General features: G+C 39.2%; 1 protein-coding gene across 5 annotated transcripts in view; it reads right to left on the bottom strand.

Annotated features, from left to right (window-relative positions):
* Nucleotides 1–4399: 4399 nt before the first annotated feature.
* The window catches only part of ELOC (elongin C), a 33248-nt gene continuing 24892 nt past the window's right edge, over nt 4400–12755 (bottom strand). For all 5 annotated transcript variants that reach the window (XM_035276484.3, XM_054246493.2, XM_017965416.4 and 2 more), the window contains one exon: nt 4400–4818. In XM_035276484.3, the coding sequence (XP_035132375.1) occupies nt 4628–4818 (191 nt within the window). In that variant the 3' untranslated portion in view covers nt 4400–4627. The remainder of the gene's footprint in view (nt 4819–12755) is intronic.

Raw genomic sequence — 12755 nt, 5'->3', positions numbered from 1 at the left:
TGAGGTCAGGAGATCGAGACAATCCTGGCCAACATGATGAAACCCAATTCTACTAAAAATACAAAAAAATTAGCTGTGGGTGGTGGTACAACGCCTGTAGTGCCAGCTACTCGGGAGGCTGAGGCAGGAGAATCACTTGAAACAAGGAGGCAGAGGTTGCAGTAAGCTGAGATCACAACACTGCACTCCAGCCTGGTGACACAGTGAGACTCTATCTCAAAAAAACAAAACAAACAAACAAACGAAAAAGACCATTAGGGTTAATACTTGAGTTTAGCTTAATAGGAATATAAAACCTTACAACAAATATGACTGGCCTGGAACTAAACCAGATATTGCAAATAAAACACAATACACAAAAGATTAATGGCATCTCTGACTACCAGACATTAAGTGTTCTATGGAACTTAGTTTCAGGCAATCAGAGGCTCAACTTAGCACTACTAAAACTGGATACATAAAAACTTTAATTTGTATGAAACTAATTCTATAGACAACAATTAAAAAAAGACCTTATTTATTTATTTTTGAGATGAAGTCTCGCTTTGTGGCCCAGGCTGGAGTGCAATAGCAGGATCTTGCCTCACTGCAACCTCTGCCTCCCAGGTTCAAGCCATTCATTCTCCTGCCTTAGCCTCCCAAGCAGCTGGGATTACAGGCATGCACCACCATGTTTGGATAATTTTTGTTTTTTTACTAGAGGTGGGATTTCACCATGTTTCCAAGGCTAGTCTTGAACTCCTGACCTCAAGTGATCCGCCCACCTCAGCCTCCTGAAGTGCTGGGATTACAGGCGTGAGCCAGTGCACTCAGCCAAGAATTTTTACTTTTACAGACAGAATCTTACTGTGTCACCCACTGGAGTGCTATAGTGTCATCTTGGCTCACTGCAATCTCCACCTCCACAGCTCAAGTGATCCTCCTGCCTCAACCTCCTAAATAGCTGAAACTACAGGCACACACCACTGCACCGTTAATTTTTGTATTTTTAGTAGAGATGGGGTTTTGCTGTGTTCCTCAGGCTTGTTTTGAACTCCTGGCCTCAAGTGACCCTCCCAAAATGCTAGGAAAACAGGCGTGAGCCACTGCATCTGGCCATTAAACAGTAATTTTATATTATTTCTCAGAATATGTGCACTATTTTCAAAGAATATTAATAAACAGTAAAATTACACTAAGATGACAGCTCCATGTATAGTAAGATGTCTCTAAATGTATTTCTCTGTTATCATGAGCTGAATTTACCACCTAAGATAAATCCTATCTTTCAGTATCAACAAGTATCTCCCTTTTAAGCAGAGAGATTGGCTGGGTATGGTGGCTTACACCTGTAATCCCAGCAATTTGGGAAGTGAGACGAGAGGACTGCTTAAGCCCAGGAGTTCGTGAGGAACCTGAGCAACAAAGTGAGACTCTGTCTCTACAAAACATTAAAAAGAAAAAAAATTAGGCACAATAGTGCATGCCTGTAGTTCTAGCTTAGGAGGCTAGGAGGATCACCTGAGCCCAGGAGGCCAAGGCTACAGTGAGCAATGATCAAACCAATGCACTTCAGTGTGGGCAACAGAGCAAGACTCTCTAAACATCAAAAAGAAAAAAAACTGAAAAGGGCAGATTGATAATAAGTGCATGAAAGATAAGTAACTTAGAAAGCATAACCTAAGCCATGCAATGGTGGCTCACTTGAGGTCAGGAGTTCGAGACCAGCCTAGCCAACATGGTAAAACCCCATCTTTAAAAAAAAAGCACAGCCTACTGTAAAAATCAAATAATTGAATAAAGCAAAGGATTTTGTGGTAATTTTTATGTAGAAAAAATAAGATCTGCACATAATTTGAAAAGTAAATTACCAAGTGTCACATAACTTAAGATTTCAGTGTTGTTTTAAATTTAACCAAGTAAAAACTACCCATATTCAATCATATGGCAGAATGTCCTGAGACAAAGTTTAATGAATTCTCAGAAGAAAATTAAGTCTAAAAGAAAAACAGAAAAAAAAAAAAAAATTGGACCGAGTATGGTGACTCACACCTGTAGTCCCAGCATTTTGGGAGGCCAAGGCGGTGGATCATGAGGTCAGGAGTTCAAGACCAGCCTGGCCAAGATGGTGAAACCCCGTCTCTACTAAAAATACAAAAAACTAGTCAGGTGTGGTGTTGGGCACCTGTAATCCCATCTACTTGTGAGGTGAGGCAGAGAACTGCTTGAATCTGGGAGGCGGAGGTTGCAGTGAACCAAGATTGTGCCACTATATTCCAGCCTTCAAGACAGAGTGAGACTCCAACTAAAAAAAAAAAAAAAATCACACACAAAGTGCTCATCACACCTTTCAGTCAACTCAGCCTTTATTAACATGCAAGTACCATGTACTTCAAGATATACAGGTTTACCTAGTCTTTGATTTAGTTTTAATGCCTTCAGCTTAAGGTTAATTCAATATCCAACACATAAAGTAACGTATAAAAACTGGTCAAAGTTAAACTTTATTTCTAGCTATGACTTTGCCTTTTTTTTTTTTTTTTTTTTTTTTGAGATTAAGTTTCATTCTTGTTGCCCAAGCTGGAATGCAATGGCACAGTCTTGGCTCAAAGCAACCTCTGCCTCCCAGGATCAAGCAATTCTCCTGCCTCAGCCTCCCAAGTAGCTGGGATTATAGCTGTGTGTCACCATGTCCAGCTAATCTTTGTAGTTTTAGTAGAGATGGGGTTTCATCATGTTGGCCAGGCTGCTCTGGAACTCCTGACTTCAAGTGATCCACCCACCTTGGCCTCCCAAAGTGCTGGGATTACAGGCGTGAGCCACCTTGCCCAGCCTCACCTTGGCTTTTGAAATCAATATTCAGGTTTACATTTGGTACTATTTGTCACTGTGACAGAATATAATTACTGTACTTGATAAATAATCTTCTATACTAAGACATGTACCAGTATAGCTTAAGAAGTTACTAAGGCGGCTCTGGGCACACTGCCTAGAAGTTAGCCCTGCTCTGCAAGGAGCAGCTTAAGAAAAAAATTTACTAAAAATATGTAATTTATATTTAAATGCTTTTGATAAACTGGAATGTATAATGTTTAAGAGGAAAATTTACTTTTGTGTATGGTTTTTGCAGTTTCCAGAAAAGCTGGTCCATATTAAGTCAGTCTTTTTTTTTTTTTGAGACAGAATCTCGTTCTGTCACCCAGGCTGGAGTGCAGTGGCGCAATCTCGGCACACTGTAACCTCCACCTCCCAGGTTCAAGTGATTCTCATGCGTCAGCTACATGAGTAGCTGGGCTAACAGGCATGTGCCAACATGGCCTGGCTAATTTTTGCATTTTTAGTAGAGACAGTTTTGCCATGTTGGCCAGGCTGGTTTCAAACTCATGGCCTCAAGTGATCTGCCCACCTCATCCTCCCAAACTGCTAGGATTACACGCTTGAGCCACTGTGCTCAGCCATATTAAGCCAGCCTTAAATAAGCTGAAGACTTAAGTTTATGAACCCTGTAATGATGACTTTGTTCCACCTCTGAGATAAAGACAATACTAAACCCATCTCCAGTGCTGCTTTTCCCATGCACAAAGATGCTGTCAATATTTTTTCAAAAAAAATTTTGGCTGCTAAATAGAAAAGCTGAATGAGCTTGACTTCAGAAGAAGACCCACTGATTATGGGTATATTTATTGGGACATATTTTAATAAAAATAATTCATGTAGGATATCTAAAGTGGATTATAAGATTCTCACTGTATCTCTTCACGTTATTTCATAATATCCAAATTCGATGGAGAAAGACTGAAATTGTTCAGAAAGGTGTAGCTTTTAAGATCTGAATAAAGTTAATAGTGAGTCTTTTAAAAACACATTTAAACAACTGGAAGTGTAATCACACAAGGGATTACGAAGGAAGAATAGAAACTGCAAAGGAAGCTTTAGAGTCAATGCAAATACAGTACTTCGAATTACCCAAAATGTATAATGCACAAGAACGCTAAGTTATGTAGTTTACTTGCTGACCATCTGGCTACAGTTCAGTTACTTCTCCAAAAGCTGTACCTAGTAACCTTCCAAAATGGTTTTTAAATAAAGTTCTGAAATTGTAACAATAAACAAAATGACAAGGTACACTTAAAGAATACTGTAGTTTATCAAAAGACATAAGAAATTTCAACTCATACTTGGAGAGTTATAAAATCAATGTTTTGTCCAAGTTATAAACATGTTTATCTAGTAAATGCTAATGGCGGCTGTAAGATCAGATTTCTAAAAAAAAAAAAAAAAAAAACACTAAAAGCACAAAAGTACTTAGCCCCATTATTTCCCTGTAGAACGTGTTCGTTTATGCCTAAATTTCAGTATTTACTATATCATCATTGCTGATATTAAGTCACATTCAAAGGATAAGGCAAAACCACCTACGAACTGGCATATTTGTTTATTTCTCAGTTTGTGAAAATGTCCTTAATTTGTTGATGTAGCAAATGAATTTCAACTTTGATTGCTATGCAAAAAACAGAAGATAATCTGCTTCTGAACTTTATACAGTTCAACTGCAAACAGGCAACATGCTATATAAGAAAAAATTACTAACTGAACTACAGGTATTAAATACTGAAAAGAGTTAACAGTTTATTATAATTTATTTTATTTAACAATCTAGGAAGTTCGCAGCCATCAGCAGTTCTAGTGCAATTTCAGGTGCAATTGGGAATTCAGGAATCTCAGTGGAGCTGTTAGTGTAGCGAACCTTGTACGTAAAATACATGCATACTTTTGATAGCACATGTGAAGGTATCTCTCTAAAATTGACCTCATTGGTTTCGTTCTCAGCAAATTGACCTGTAAAACAAAAGAATTATGTATATTACTGGCTGAACTGGGTCCCCCAAAGTCGTATGTTGAAGTCTCAACCCTTGGTACCACAGATTGTGACTGTATTTAGAGAGATCGAATCTTTAAAGACATAATTAAGTTAAGAGTTCATTAGGTGACAATCCATTATGATTGGTGTTCTTTTAAGAAGAGATCAGGACAGAGATGGGCAGAGAAAAAAATCATGTGAAGACAGGGAGAAGATGGTCATGTACAAGACAAGAAGAGAGCCTCAGAAGAGACCAACTGTGCCAGCACCTTAATTTTCAACCTCTACACTCCAGAATTATGACAAAATAAAGTTCTTTTGCTCAAGCCATTAAAACAACCTCAATTAGGACCAACCCAATTATGGAATTCTGACTTTTTTAGTATTAAAAACATTTTAAAAAGTTTGTTTTTTTTAAATTTTGAGACAGGTCTCACTCTGTGGCCCAGGCTGGAGTGCAGTGGCATGATTGTGGCTCACTGCAACCTCTGTCTCCTGGGTTCAAGTGATCCTCCCACCTCAGCCTCCTCAAGTAGCTGGGACAACAGGTGTGTGCCACCACACGAGGCTTTCATATATTTTGTAGAGATAGGGTTTTGCTGGTCTTGAACTCCTGGACTCGAGTGAGTCCAAAACTTTAGGAGCCTGCCTCAGCCTCCCAAAGTGCTAAGGTTACAGGCTTGGGCCACTGCAACTGGCCAAAAACATTTAAAAAACCTTTATTAAGATAGTACTTGAGGGCCACATGTGGTGACTCATGCCTGTAATCCCAGCACTTTGGGAGGCCAAAGTGGGCAGATCACTTGAGGTCAGAAGTTTGAGATCAGCCTGACCAACATGGTGAAACGCCATCTCTACTAAATACACAAAATTAGCTGGGTGTGGTGGCAAGTGCTAGTAATCCCAGCTACTTGGGAGGCTAAGGCAGGAGAATCGCTTGAATCTGGGACGGGGAGGTTGCAGTGAGTTGAGAACGCATCATTGTACTCCAGCCTGGGCAACAAGAATGAAACTCCATTTCAAAAAAAAAACAAAAGATAGTACTTTCAATTCTTCAAGACTGAATTTTAAAATTCTAATTCTCTCTTTGTGGGTTAAAAACTTAAGTAGTTTTTCCCAAGAATCTTGGTGGCATGATTACTGAAGGTAAGCAGGATAAAAAAGTAAAATCATTTTTGAAAAAAGTCAGTCTAGGGAATCAAGTCTTTATGGATTATCAGGATCCCTGTGTTGTACTGAATTGCCATATAAAAATCAAGTCATGGTCTGGGTGTGGTGGCTCACACCTGTAATCCCAGCACTGGAAGTCAAGGCGGGTGAATCATGAGGTCAGGATTTTGAGACCAGCTTCAACAAGGTAAAAATCAGTCTCTACAAAAATATAAAAATTTAGATGGGTACAGTAGTGGGTGCCAGTAATCCTAGCTACACAGAAAGCTGAGGCAGGAGAATCACTTGAATCTGGGAGGCAGAAGTTGCAGTGAGCTGAGATTGTGCCACTGCACTCTAGCCTGGGCAACAGAGCAAGACTCTATCTCAAAGTAACAGTAATAATAAATAATGAATAATAATAAATAGGGCTGGGTGCGGTGGCTCACACCTGTAATCCCAGCACTTTGGGAGGCCGAGGTGGGTGGATCACGAGGTCAAGAGATTGAGACCATCCTGGTCAATCAACATGTCTCTACTAAAAATACAAAAATTAGCTGGGCATGGTAGCACACACCTGTAGCCCCAGCAACTAGGGAGGCTGAGGCAAGGAGAATTGCTTGAACCCAGGAAGCGGAGTTTGCGGTGAGCCAAGATCGCGCCATTGCACTCCAGCCTGGGTAATGAGAGCGAAACTCGGTCTCAAAAAAAAAAAAATAATAAATAATAATAATAATAATAAATAAAGTCAGGGCTAGTAACAGGTTTTCTGATTTGGCTTTTCTGAGAATGTGTGAATATATAAAATCACTTGGAATCCAGGAGGTGGAAGTTGCAGTGAGCTGAGATCATGCCACTGCACTCCAGCATGGGTGACAAAGCAAGACTCCATCTCAAAAAACAAAACAAAAACAAAAATCTATTTCAACTATTTAACTAAAATAATAAGAAAAATACTAAAAATAAATGGTCTGAGCATGGTGGCTCACACCTGTAATCACAGCACTCTGGGAGACCCACTTGCAGTCTTAGCTACTGAGGAACCTCAGGTGGGAGGACTGCTTGACCCAGGAGTTTGAGGCTGCAGTGAGCCATGATGGCACTACTGTACTCCAGCCTGGGCAACAGAGGGAGACCCCTGTCTCAAACAAATATGCAAAAGAAACATTTCAAGAAAGGAATTCCATTGTTTCCCCTGTTAGTGTTTTTTTTTTTTTGGAGATGGAGTTTTACTCTTGTTGCCCAGGCTGGAATGCAATGGTGTGATCTCGGTTTCCTGCAATCACTGCCTCCTGGGTTAAAGTGATTCTCCTATCTCAGCCTCCCGAGTAGCTGGGATTTCAGGCATGTGCCACCACGCCCGGCTAATTTTGTATTTTTAATAGTGACTGGGTTTCTCCATGTTAGGCTAGTCTCAAATTCTCAACCTAAGGTGATCTGCCTGCCTCGGCCTCCCAAAGTGCTCGGATTACAGGTGTGGGCTACTGTGCCTGGCCTCCTCTTTTAGTTTTTTTAAAAATATGATCATGTTAATGAGATTGCATAAGACATTTTTTTTTTCTTGTTGCCCAGGCTGGAGTGCAATGGCACAATCTTGGCTCATCCCAACCTCCCTGGTTCAGACAATTCTCCTACCTCAGCATCCTGAGTAGTTGGGATTACAGGCATGTGCCACTACACCTGGTTAATTTTTTTGGTATTTTTAATAGAGACAGAGTTTCTCGATGTTGGCCAGGTGATCTCAAACTCCCGACCTCAAATGATACACCTGCCTCGGCCTCCCAAAGTGCTGGGATTACAGGTACGGGGCAGACATTTTCCTTTGTTTAACAGCATTTCATAAACAGTTTTTCAGTCATTCCTCAAAATTTCTGTAGCTACATAAAGGTTGTATCATTTAGCAGTCTAGTACTAGCACTGTGTACTGAATATAAAATGCATTTAACATCTACAAGTATACTTTGAGAATATAGTATTTTAAAACTTTTACATAGTATTTTATAAAATGCATTTAACATCTACAAATATACTTTGAGAATACAGTATTTTAAAACTTTTACATAGTATTTAATAAAGTTTTAAGTATTTTATTTTAAAATACTATATAAAAGTTTTAAAATACTATATTCTCAAAGTATATTTGTAGATGTTAAATGCATTTTATAAAGTTATATTTTGATAAAGTTTTATCCAGTTATATTTTTAAAAGTTTTAAAATACTATACTCTCCAAGTATATTTGTAGATGTGAAATGCTTTTATGTATCCGTTGTTTGGGGGTATAGTGGAGGAGAGAGAAAGGAGTACAGAAGAACTCAGCAAATAATTCACAACGAGGTAAATGTTTAGTTTGCCAATAACTAGAACTCCCTCCCTTTTTCTTGAATACATGTCTGAAATATTGCCAATAGGCACTTATTAAAGCCTTTGATACTAGACAAACATTAGTGATTTTAAAAGATGAGATTCATATAACATAAAATTAACCTTTTTTTTTTTTTTTTTTTTTTTTTTTTGAGACGGAGTCTTGCCCTGTCATCAGGCTGGAGTGCAATGGTGAAATCTCGGCTCACTGCAACCTCCGCCTCCTGGATTCAAACGATTCTTCCGACTCAGCACCCCAGAGTAGCTAGGACCACAGGCGCGTGCCACCATGCCTAAGTTTTTTGTATTTTTAGTAGAGACGGGGTCTTACTGTGTTGGCCAGAATGGTCTTGATCTCCTGACCTCATGATCCGCCCGCCTCAGCCTCCCAAAATGCTGGGATTACAGGCGTGAGTCACTGTGACTAGCCAAAATTAACCATTTTAAAGTGTACAATTGAGTGGCGTTTAGCATATTTACAGTGTTGTTCAACTATCCCTTCTATATAGTTCCCAAACATTTTCATCATTCCAAATTAAAACCCAGTAATCCATTAAGCAGTTATTCCTCTGTCTTCCTTACCCCCTAGCCTTTGGCAAACACCAATCTGCTTTCTGTTTCTATGGATTTACCTATTCTTGATATTTCATATAAATGGAATCATACAAATATGTCACACTTTGTGTCTGGGTTCTTTTACTTAGTATGCTGTGGAGGTACATATGCGCTGTAGCATGTTATTGGTACTTCATTGCTTTCATGCAAACAGTTTGGAGCTGAATGTTTTCCTGATCCTTCCAAGATAAAAATCTGGTATTTAAATTAAAGAAGATCAAATTTATAAAAAGCAAAAGCCCTTTGTTTCTAGCCTGCTGTTATAAAATGAAATTAATTTTCAATTAAAATTCTGTTGGCATTTGTGATTTTTTTCCTCCTAAAGTACTTCCTTGCATTGCCCTGTGGAAAAGCCCAAAAGCAATTCATCAGATTATTACAGCCATGGGGTGGGTGAGTGTGTGTGTGTGTGCTAGGGGGTGCAATTCAACCAAGGAGCAGATTGCCATGGGGTGTGTGTGTGTTTGTATGGAGTGGGGGGTGCAATTCAACCAAAGAGCAGTAAGTATCTTTAGCACCCAGATTGGGGCCCCTAATTACCATTTTCTACTAAAACACAACAGGGATTTTTGGAGAAACAGCTGTTTTCAGGATTGGAGAACAATGTACATGACACGCCTAAAATATCTTATTACAGAAAGTCGTATAGCTCTTCAAGACTAACAGAGCCACAGTCAAAAGGACACAGGAGCTAACACAATGTGGCTCTTTCTGACATAAAAATGAAGAAAGTGGCTGGGTATCAGTAAGAGTGATTGCAACAGACAGAAAAACATCAGGTATAAAGTTATGAGTTCATGATGACATGCAAACACTCAAAACAAAAACAAAACAATCTTTACTACTGGATGATGCTGAAGAACCAATCCATTACTCTGAAAAATTATATTTAAAAGGAAAAAAAATCAAGTCTTTATTGTCTTTCCCATACAGAATGTATTTCAATGTAACCAAATAGTATCTTATAGGAAAATTCTAGCTAATAAATTTTACAGAATTGGAAAACACTGCAAAAAATTTTACAGAATTGGAAAACACTGTTTTGTAATCTCAAAGTAAATCTCAACAACAATCACAGTGAGTGCTAAATGAGCAGGGAATTTTTCATGAATGAATCAGCCTTACAACCCTAGAACCCACCGATCAAGCTTAACACTGCTAAAGGATGTGATACAATAGGAATACAAGAGTGCTACCTACAAAGAAAGGATCCTTTGCCTAGAAAAATGAACCAGGGTCTAATCAAGTCTCTGAAATTTTAACTATGAGTTTACAGAATAAAACTCAAATATAATTCAATCTGAAATATGGGTAGCATACAAATAACCTTGCTTCTCTGTAAAGTTAATGACCTGCCTGGAAAAAAAAGAAAAGGTACAAGGGAACTACGGCAGATTTTGCAATTGAAATGGCACATCAGGCATGTGCTTGAAATACTCCAAAAAAGTAGGGATAATGAAATGACTTAAGATTGGCAAAACAGGCTGGGCGCAGTGGCTCACACCTGTAATCCTGGCACTTTGGGAGGCCGAGGCAGGTGGACTGCTTGAGGTCAGGAGTTCAAGAGTAGCCTAGCCAACACGGTGAAACCCCATCTCTACTAAAAATACTAAAATTAGCTGGGTGTGGTGGCAGCATGCCTGTAATACCAGGTACTCAAGAGGCTGAGGGAGGAGAATTGCTTGAACCTGGGAGGTGGAGGTTGCAATGAGCCAAGACTGTGCCACGACACTCCAGACTGGGAGATAGAGCAAAAGATTGGCAAAATGTTAATAAGTTTTGAAGCTGGATGATGGATACATGGACGTATATTACACAGTTCTCTTTACTTCTGAGTAGATTTTAAAATCTCCATAGTAAAAACATAGAAAAAGAACTGTGGCCAGGCTCACACCTGTAATCCTAGCACTTTAGGAGGCCAAGTCAGGAGGACTGCTTGAGCCAGGAGTTCAAAGCCAATCTGGGCAACGTCACTACAAAAAAAAAAAAAAAAAAAAAAAAAGGTGCATGCCCGTGGTTCCTGCTATTCGGGAAGCTGAGGTGGGAGGATTACTTGAGCCTAGGAGGGCTTGTGCCACTGCACTCCAGCCTGGGCAACAGAGCAAGTCCCTGTCTCAAAAACAAACCAAAAAACCCAACAACACCACCACCACCAAAACAAGACCCTGTCTCAAAAACAAACCAAAAAACCCAACAACAACAACAACACAACAACCAAAACCAGAAAGAAAAGAATTGCACGGGATCCCAAATAGCCAAAACAATCTTGAAACAGAAAAACAAAACTGGAGGCTCCATACTTTCTGATTTTGAAACTTCCTACAAAGCTACAGTAATCAAAACAGTGTGGTCCTGACATAAGGACAGACATATAGATCAATGGAATAGAACTGAAAGCCCATAAATAAATACACACATCTACAGTCAACTGATTTTCAACAAGGGTGCCATGGAGAAATGGTTTCTTCAACAAATGTTAGTGGGATAGCCACATGCAAAAGAATGAAGCTGATCTCTTACCTCACAGCATAAACAAAAATTAACTTAAGACCAAAAACCTACATTTCAGAGCCAAACCCATAAAACTCCTATAAGAAAACACAGAGTTACATATGACAACAGATTCTTATATATGACACAAAAACCAAAGGAAAAATAAATCACACTTCAAAATCAAAAATGTGCTTTAATTTTGGGAGGCCAAGGTGGGTGGATCACTTGAGGCTAGGAGTTTGACACCAGCCTGGTCAATATGGCAAAACCAAAATACAAAACTGAAAATACAAAAATTAGCCTGGTGTGGTGTCAAGTGCCTGTAATCCCAGCTACTCAGGAGGCTGAGACAGGAGAACTGCTTGAACCTGGGAAAGGGTGCTGTAAACCAAGATTATGCCACTGCACTCTAGCCTGGGAGAGAGCAAGATTCCATCTCAAAAACGAAACAAACAAACAAACAAAAAACAAAACAAAAACAACCATCAGATAGGCTGGGTGTACAGGGGGCTCAATTCAGCACTTTTTGAGGCCCAGGCGAGCTGATCACTTGAGGCCAAGAATTCAAGACCAGCCTGGCCAACATAGCGACAACCGTCTCTACCAAAAATACAAAAAACTTAGCTGGGCATGGTGGTATACACCTGTAATTCCAGCTACATAGGAGTCTAAGGCACGACAATCATTTGAACCTGGGAGGTGGAGGCTGCGGTAAGTGAAGATTGTACCACTGTACTCCAGCCTGGGTGACAGAGTGAGACTATCTCAAAACACAACCACCAACAACCAACAAACCAAAAACCCACTAGATAACCATTTCACACCCATTCAGACAGCAGTAATAGAAAAAGACACTAACAAATATTGGTCAAGACATATACAAACTGGAAGAATAGGACACTGTTGACAGAAATGTAAAACAATTCAGCCACTGTGAAAACAGTTTTGTGGCTCCTCCAAAAGTTAAACAGAATTGTCATGTGATCAAGCAACTGCACTCTTAAGAAGACACCCAAAAGAACTGAAAGCTGGTATTCAAACAATATTTGTACACAAATGTTCACAGAACTACTCATGGTAGTGAAAATGTGTCAACAACCCAAATATTTGTCAACTGTTTGTCAATAGATAACAAATTGTAAAATATTCACATCTGGATAAATATTATTCAGTCATAAAAAAGAATGAAGTACTGTACATATACCACATGAACGAACCTTGAAAACATGACAAATAACAAAAGCCAGATACCAAAAGGCCATATACAGTATGATTCAATTTATATTAAAATATCC

The sequence above is a fragment of the Callithrix jacchus genome, chromosome 16 (assembly GCF_049354715.1).
Source record: "Callithrix jacchus isolate 240 chromosome 16, calJac240_pri, whole genome shotgun sequence".
Classification (NCBI taxonomy): Eukaryota; Metazoa; Chordata; class Mammalia; order Primates; family Cebidae; genus Callithrix; species Callithrix jacchus.
The sequence above is the reverse complement of the archived record's forward strand: the minus strand, read 5'-3'. Positions and strand labels throughout refer to the sequence as shown.